The sequence below is a fragment of the Crotalus tigris genome, unplaced genomic scaffold, assembly GCF_016545835.1.
Source record: "Crotalus tigris isolate CLP2741 ecotype Arizona unplaced genomic scaffold, ASM1654583v1 scf7180000017559.9942113025:1136094, whole genome shotgun sequence".
Taxonomy (NCBI): domain Eukaryota; kingdom Metazoa; phylum Chordata; class Lepidosauria; order Squamata; family Viperidae; genus Crotalus; species Crotalus tigris.
In genome coordinates, this window is record NW_024096473.1 from 512,069 (window position 1) to 521,031 (window position 8,963).

The window sequence follows — 8,963 nt, forward strand, 5'->3', positions numbered from 1 at the left end:
CTATCTATCTATCTATCTATCTACTGTATCGAATCTCTATCTATCTATCTATCTATCTATCTATCTATCTATCTATCTATCTATCTACTGTATCTAATATCTATCTATCTATCTATCTATCTATCTATCTATCTATCTATCTATCTATCTATCTAATATCTCTTCTCTATCTATCTATCTATCTATCTATCTATCTATCTAATCTAATTTCTCTCTCTCTCTCTCTCTCCCCCCCCTCTCTTTCCCCCCCCCCTCTCTCTCTGATATCTCTTTCATTGAGATGGCAATACCAGGTGATGCACGAATTGCAGAGGAGAAAAATAGCAAAATATTCTGATTTGCAAACTGAAGTGGAGCGACTCTGGAGGCAGAGATCAAGGCTTGTACCCCTAGTAAAAGAGCCCTTGGCCCCATGCCCAAAGGCCCGCCTAGCAGATACATGGACATCCTGAACTTATTAGACCCGAATATCCTGACTTTGCAAAAGCCACCCTACTTGGAACTGCCCATATGCTCAGGCGCTGCCTTCCCAGCTCCCTTAGGTCCTTGCTTAGGACTCCAGCTGCTTTGGCCCACTCTGGTTTTTCTGCCGGGAACGGAGGACTTTCCCAAGCAGGATCAAACCAGGAAGAGTCAGATGGAAAGCAATGCCGGGAAATCCAGCCAAACCAGTCCCGCCCGTTGCATCCCCTTTTCTTCTTCTGCAGGAGCAGAATCGGGACCCGGTTCCAAACCCATCAAAGCCATTCAAAGGAGAGTTGGGGGGGGTGGTACCCCAATTCTGCTTTTTTTTCTTGTTTGGGGGGATGCCTGGTTGCAACAGATTCCCCTCCCCCCATGCACCCCTTGCTAGCCTTGGAATAAAGGGAACCGGGTTAGTCAAAGGAAGGGAGACCAACAGGAAATCTCCCCCCCCACCAGGAGCGATTGGGGACACCCCAACCCAATTTTTTTCTCCCTTTTGGGGGGGGGAGGGGGCGCCTGGTTGCAACAGATCCCAGCCGCGCACCCCCTTGCTAGCCTTGGAATAAAGGGAGCCGCGTTAGCCAAAGGAAGGGAGACCACCAGGAAAGCTCCCCCTCCCACCGGGAGCGATTGGGGACACCCCAACCCATTTTTTCTCTCCATTTTTTTGGGGGGAGGGGGCGCCTGGTTGCAACAGATCCCAGCCGCGCACTCCCTTGCTAGCCTTGGAATAAAGGGAGCCGCGTTAGCCAAAGGAAGGGAGACCACCAGGAAAGCCCCCAGCCCTCCCGAGAGTGATCCAGTCTATCGTACTGGGAAACGAAGGAGCCCCCCCCTCCCCCAGGCTTCCTCTCTCTGTAGCTCCGCGGGAGGGGGGGGGGAATCTGGAATTGGGGCGACCCGGGGTCGTCTAGCTGCTCTCACCTTGTCCCAGAGCAGCCACTGGGCTGCCGCCGCCCGGGCGCGATCCGCCGCCTCCGCCATCCGGATGCAAAAAAGAAAGAAAGAAACAAAACAGAGAAAGGCAGAGAAAAGGCCACGACTGCCGGCTCTGCCTGTAGGCTCCGCCCCGGGAGGCGGAGTCAAGGGGTGGGCGGAAACCTCCCACCCCCGACGAATCACAGCAGCCACGTCGGGAGGAGGAGGAGCTCCGCGCGGGTGGTGGTGGTGGGGGTAGAGGGTTGACGCCCAGGAGGCGGTCTTGCCTTGCTCCGCCCATCGAGGGGAGGGGAGGAAAGGAAAAGGAGGGGGACAGGAGACCACCAGGAGATCACCGTTGCCTGCGATGGGTTCGTGAACGTGGTAGGGAGCCGATCTGGCTCTGGAGACAATCTCCTTTGCTACATTGTCGCTCAGCCCTCTCCTAGCACGTTTTCCCACCTACTGTGCTCTCTTTGCCCAGGAGGATGGGTAGGGGGCTGTTTAGGATGACCCAAGGATCCCCTAAAAGGGGATCAAAGGGGGGAGGGGCGTCCAGGGGGTCTTTTAGGGAGAGCCCTTCACCAATGTCCTGAAGCACAGATTTAGCCAACGTATTTCTTCTTCCTTCCTTCCTTCCTTCCTTCCTTCCTTCCTTCCTTCCTTCCTCCTCCTCCTTTCTTTCTTCTTATTCCTTCTTCTTTCTTTGTTCTTATTATTCCTTCTTCTCCTTTCTTCTTCTTCTTTCTTCTTCATTCTTATTATTTCTTCATTTCTTATTCTTCATTCTTATTTCTTCTTCATTCTTATTATTTCTTCTTCATTCTTTATTATTAATTATTATTTATTCTTATTTCTTTTTCATTTTTCTCCTTCTCCTTCTCCTTCACCTCTTCCTCTCCTCCTTCTTCAATCTTCATTCTTCATTCTTATTCCTTCTTCTTTCTTCATTCTTCTTCTTATTTCTTCTTCTTCTTCATTATTATTTTTCATTATTCTTACTCCTCATTCTTTCTTCTTATTTCTTCTTCACTTTATTCTTATTATTTCTTCTTCACTGTTTCTTATTTCTTCTTCATTCCTTCTTCTTCATTCTTTATTCTTATTTCTTCATTCTTTATTCTTATTTCTTCTTCATTCTTCATTCTTTCTTCTTCTCTTCCTACTCCATTCTTAATTCTTATTTCTTCTTCATTCCTTCTTCTTCATTCTTTATTATTATTTCTTCATTCTTTATTATTATTTCTTCTTCATTCTTCATTCTTTCTTCTCCTCCTCCTTCTACTGCATTCTTAATTCTTATTTCTTCTTTATTCTTATTTCTTCTTCATTCTTTTTATTTCTTCATTACTTCTTCATTCTTTATTCTTATTTCTTCATTCTTTATTCTTATTATTTCTTTTTCATTCTTATTTCTTCTTCATTCTTCTTCTCCTCCTACTCCATTCTTAATTCTTATTATTTCTTCTTTTTTTCATTCTTCTTCTTCTTCTTCATCATCATCATCATTATTAATTTTCTTCACTGGCTTTCATTTTTTTAAAACCATTTTCACTGGCTCTCATTTTAGAAGGCAAGTTTTCAGGGCCCAGAACCTTGAGATCTAGCTCCCTCAAATACAAGCACTGGTCTAATCCAGGGATGTCCAGCCTTGGCAAATTTAAGACCTGTAAACTTCAGCTCCCAGAATTCCCAAGGTCAGCCACGCATGGAGAAGTCTGGGAGTTGAAGTCCACGGGTCTTAATGTTGTCAACGTTGGACATCCCAGATCTGGGAGGCAGATCTTCCTTACTTGTACAAACTGTTTATTGGGTAAACAGGGGCCAAAATTGCCAAATAATCTAAAACTTGCTGTCAGCAGAGCTTGTGAGAGAGCTTAAGTATCTTATGTTAGGTAACAGATATATTCATTTCATTAGATAGGAAATATATTTGTTCTACTCCCTGGTGACCTTGATATTTTTTTCCCAATGAAACATCGGGATTGCAAAGTCCATCTCGAGTAATCAAGGCATCCCATGTGCCAGGCATCATAGCCCATCATTAAATGCATATCTTGCAGAGAAGTTACCTTAATTATCTTTATTAATTGCCTTTAGATCACAGCATATTTTCCCAGTGGCTTCACTTCCCGGTGAGTTGACAGCCTCTCTCTTTCCTCAATCTATTGCTTTTTAATCTAGGAGAGGTGACAAAAAGGAAACAGTAGCCGAGTCTAATAGCAAACAGTAAGATGGAAAGCTAAATGAGATAAACCTGATAAATCTCAAACGCCCTTGTCTCTTTGTACTTGTGTATTGTCTATTTGTGCAGTGCTCTCCATTACTGCAAAGCTGATGTAGTGCAAAGCAATTACAGTAAAATACCATACAAACAATGACTTAAAGCCAGTAGGGAAATAATATTTTCATTTAGAGAAAAGCAAAGGAAAAGAAAAATAGTCCGTTCATAATAATGACAACATTTTTCTTATTCGTAATAAAAAAGGCTTAGTCAAAGAGAGAGGCATAGAAAAGATGTGGACGTGCACAGACTGTGTGAACAATAGAGGTTTGTGTAACCATCTCAGGGAGCACTTTTCCAGATAACATCCTTGTGCAAGATTAATGAGGCTGCGTGAGTGTCCTATTTAGTTGCACGCTTGCAATTCCACATACGTTCATGGCACGCAAGAGTATGATACAATACACAACTAGGCCATCGTGGTGTGCCTATTGCACAGAAGATTAAGAAAGGAAACTTAAAAGGATGCTATAGACAAACAAGAACGGTGAAACAACATTAAAAAAAAACTTTCCAAGTGGAACAACCTGCCTCCAGAAGTTGTGGGTGCTCCAACACTGGATGTTTTTAAGAAGAGACTGGACAACCGTTTGTCTGAAGCGGTATAGGGTTTCCTGCCTGAGCAGGGGGTTGGACTAGATGACCTCTAAGGTTCCTTCCAACTCTGTTATTCTGTTATTCAATTCAGTGATTCCCAGTGATAGGTGATGGTGATTGTTGTTGCTATTCCCTTGATAATACCTATCACACACACACACACACACACACAGAGAGAGTTGTATAGAGATAGGTAGGTAGGTAGGTAGGTAGGTAGGTAGGTAGGTAGATAGATAGATAGATAGATAGATAGATAGATAGATAGATAGAGATTGATAGATTAGATATATAGAAATACCTATCACAGAGAGAGACATACACACACACAGATGTATAGAGATAGATAGATATTGATAGATTAAATAGAAATAGATAGAAATACCTATCACACACACACAAACACACACACACACACACACACACAGAGAGAGAGAGAGAGAGGGAGGGAGGGAGGGAGGGAGGGAGGGAGAGAGAGAGAGAGAGAGAGAGAGAGAGAGAGAGAGAGAGAGAGAGAGAGATCTATGTACTTAATCATTTTGGAACTGTGGGATTAATTAGATTTTCAAGTCCTCTTCAATTTTCATGATTTTATTTATTTACTTTTTTGCTGCCAAAAACTTTTTTTGTGAAGCAGAGTGCCCTCTGCTGGTGTGAAGATAACATTTGAGGCTCTGTGGATCCACCTGTGTTCAATCCCATATTTTTATGCCTTCAGACCATCCTATTAATCTCAGCAAAAAACTAAAAGCAATTTCATAAATTACAAACTGCAAAATTAGGACTGGCAATTGTGATTGGATTTGTTGTCTTCCCAACCTAAAACACCAAAAGAGAGGAGAACTGTAAATTTGTATACATCAGCTAAATTCTGCTGGCTTAGGTCTTCTTATGCTAAAGCAGTGGTTCTCAACCATTTTAATGCCGCGACCCCCAACCGGTCGTAAGTCGAGGACTACTCAACCGGTTGTAAGTCGAGGACTACTCAACTGGTGCAGCACCGTTTGCAGACTGGGACTTTTGGCGGCTCAGCAGGGCAGAGACAGCCTGGACAATTCCTATTGGCTTTTGAAAGCCAAGAGAATTAGACTCTATTCAAGAGAGTCTGTTCTATTGGCTTTCCAAAGCCAATAGAATAAAAGGGAGTAGCACAGCTAAGGAAAAGGGGAAAAAATGGCGGACTGCATTGTTTGGCGACCCCCGTGGAATGGTTGTTCGACCCCAAATGGGGTCCCGACCCACAGGATGAGAACCACTGTGCTAAAGAATAAAGAAAAACCAGATTGGTTTACAAAATGGACATATCTTGCTTGCTGGATTCTATCAGGATCCAGCCTAAGAACTCAAGATAACATCTGATCAATTTTAAACCAGTCTTTCGTTTTCATTCCCATCTTAGGCGCATACATAGAATTTTTTTTTTTTTGAGATCACGGTTTTAAAAAACCAGGGAAACTTGCAAAATTCTTTATAAAACCCTAGTAATACTGCAACCAGTTTTGGTCACCACATTACAAAAAAGATGTTGAGACTTTTGGAAAAAAAAGTGCAGAGAACTAAAGCAACTAAAACGATTAAAGGCCTGGAGACTAAAACATATGAAGAACGGTTGCAGAAACTGGGTATGGCTAGTCTAGAGAAAAGTAGGATTAGGGGGGGACATGATAGCATCTTCCAGTATCTGAGGGGCTGCCATAAAGAAAAGCAGAGTCAACTTATTTTCCAAAGCACCAGAAGGCAAGACAAGAAACAATGGATGGAAACTAAACAAGGAGAGAAGCAACCTGGAATTAAGGAGAAACAGTGAGGACAATTAACCAATGGAGCAGCTTGCCTCCAGAAGTTGTGGGTGATCCATCACTGGAGGTTTTTAAGAAGAGACTGGACAGCTACCTATCTGAATTGGTACAGGGTCTCCTGCTTGAGCAGGGGGTTGGACTAGAAGATCTCCAAGGTCCCTTCCAGCTCTATTCTGACTCCAAATATTATTGGATCCTCTTTGAAGCGAGACCTTATTGGAAAGGAGAAAACTACGAATTTTTCAATCCATTTGAATACAGCCTTGTTGTCAAAACCCACTACTCATGGCCTGAGATATTAACATTGGTCTAGAGCAGGGCTAGGCAACCTTGGCTCTTTTATGACTCGTGGACTTCCACTCCCAGAATTCCTGAACCAGCCATGCTGAGGGGAAAGGGAGAGGTTTCCAAGCTGAGCCAGGCTGGTTCAGGAATTCTGGGAGTTGAAGTCCACGAGTCATAAAGCGGCCCAGGCCTAGGCCAGAGGTAAGCAACCTGGGCTCTTTTATGACTCGTGGACTTCAACTCCCAGAATTCCTGAGCCAGCCATGCTGAGGGGAAAGGGAGGTTTCCAAGCTGAGCCATGCTGGCTCAGGAATTCTAGGAGTTGAAGTCCACGAGTCAAACTTGGTCTTCAAACTGGTGGACTTCAACTCCCAGAATTCTTCAGCCAGCCATGCTGAGGTGAAAGGGAGAGGTTTCCAAGCTGAGCCAGGTTGGCTCAGGAATTCTGGGAACTGAAGTCCACCAGTCATAAAAGAGCCAAGGTCACCTATCCCAGCTCTAGAGGACTAGATGCCTTCTTTTTTGGCATTCCAAAAAAAATAAATCTCTTGTGGATAGCACATTATTAATCCTTCAGGAGCTTGGCTGTTTTGTCACAGTTCTTGGAGAATGAAAACATTGGGCACCGTGATGCTAATTGTAAGGTGACCAACTTTTTCACAATGAAAAGGAGGACACAAATAAATTGAAGAAAAAATATCGTAAATAAAAGAAACACCTTATTCATTGCAACAGTAATACAGAATACACTATAATATGATAAATGCATAATAAAAAACATTTGTAACAATAACATTTTCTATTGTAATTATGCTTACATGCCGCGCCCCCGCCCGCAGCCGTCCCACCAGCACTGCTACCCCGCAGTGTAGAGCGGGCCCCGCAGCTCCCAAAGCACCATTTGTGCCGGCTCCAGCCCCGGAGGACAGCTTCCCATCAACACACCTCGCCTGCAGCCACCCCGCCAGCACCACTGTCCACCCTGTGCAGCCCCATGTAGAGCAGGCCACGCGGCTCCCACAGCACGGGGGGCAGCCGGCCACCGCCGCTGCTCACACCGCCGTCTGCAGCAGCCTCACCGCCCCTGCCTCTTGCGCCCGCAGACATTATTGCCCTAGCAGCGCTGAAGATCAAGAGTAAGTTACCATGGCGTCGCCGTTCCAGTCTCTTCCAGGTATCTTCGGGACTAACTAGGACAGTGGTTCTCAACCTTTTTAATGCCGCGACCCCCAACCGGTCGTAAGTCGAGGACTACTCAACCGATCGTAAGTCGAGGACTACTCAACTGGTGCAGCACCGTTTGCAGAATGGGACTTTTGGTGGGCTCAGCAGGGCAGAGACAGCCTGGACAATTCCTATTGGCTTTTGAAAGCCAATAGAATTAGACTCTATTCATGTCCCGACCCACAGGTTGAGAACCACTGGACTAGGAGATGGTGTAGTTGGGTAGCAGGGAGGGGTGCAAAGTTCCTGCCAATTTACCTTCACTGCAGACAACTTGCATGTGCAAAGTTTGCCGGCCGGGTGTTTTGGCGCGCTCAGCAGCAATTCCTATTGGCTTTCGAAGCCAATAGTGGGAGTAGCACAGCTCATGTAAAAGTTGAAAAAAAAAACATCAAAAAAGGTGCCAGAACGCCGTTCTGAGCGTTCCATGAGGGGAAAAAAAGCCCTGCAGATTAGTCTTCAAATATCGAAAAGGAGGTCATGTAGGAGGACACTTTTCGAGGGAGGACAGAACTCACAAAAGGAGGACTGTCCTCCCTAAAGGAGGACAGTTGGTCACCTTACTAATTGATCTGTCTCCCAGAGCGGAAGAGTAGGTCAGAATATGGCTGTCGATCATGTTTTCTTAAAAATTTTACGGTTGAAAAGGATTCTTGAGGCTACCAAGTCCAAACTTCTTCTCAGCGGAAAAATGCAAATTAAAACAGCTCAGAAGATGATTGTCCGCTTTCTGTTTTCATATATCCAGTAAATAAGAGCCTGTTGTCTCTTCTCTGGGTCATCCAGCTGTTCTTATTCTTAGGGAGGTTTTTTTTTTTTTCCAAGTCCAGCTTCGCTTTTCAGTCCATTCTTTGGTATTTTTGCATGGTGGAAAAGGAAAAGAACAGGCCTTAACCTTTCGTACCGCACTCTTGGGATAATTGAAGCAGGCTATCGTATCGTCCTCTCTGAAAAAGCGAAAAGGGTGTGATCCTCTCGCAAATAAAGAAAAAAAAAACTTCCTGCTGGTAAGATCTACAAAACGGAACATTTGTGGGTTGTGGGTTCTCCATCTTTGCAAAGTTTGAAGAAGCTGGGCTGCCATCTCTTGTGGGTGGATGTTAAGAGAAGAGGGTTGAACTGTGAGGTCCTTGGTTCTCTGTGAGCGGAGTTGTTTTCTTGCAGACATTTCGTTACCCAAATAGGTAACATCATCAGTGCTAGAGGGGAGGGGGTTTTGCAGGGAAGAGGAGGAGGAGGAGGAGGAGAAGGAAGAGGACTGTGGGGTCCTTGGTGATCCCTGAACTTGGTTGTTTACTGGCAGACGTTTCATTACCCAACTAGGTAACATCATCAGTGCTAGAAGGGAGAAGGGTTTGCAGGGAGGAGGAAGAGGAGGAGGAGGAAGAAGAAGA

At 44.7% G+C, this 8,963-nt stretch overlaps 1 protein-coding gene across 1 annotated transcript in view; it reads right to left on the minus strand.

Moving 5' to 3' along the window:
* PGM2 (phosphoglucomutase 2) overlaps positions 1–1,540 on the minus strand; it is a 31,448-nt gene extending 29,908 nt beyond the window's left edge. Inside the window, exon 1 of the mRNA XM_039347545.1 lies at positions 1,390–1,540. Within this exon, the coding sequence (XP_039203479.1) occupies positions 1,390–1,449 (60 nt within the window). The 5' untranslated portion in view covers positions 1,450–1,540. The remainder of the gene's footprint in view (positions 1–1,389) is intronic.
* Between the last annotated feature and the right edge of the window lie 7,423 nt (positions 1,541–8,963).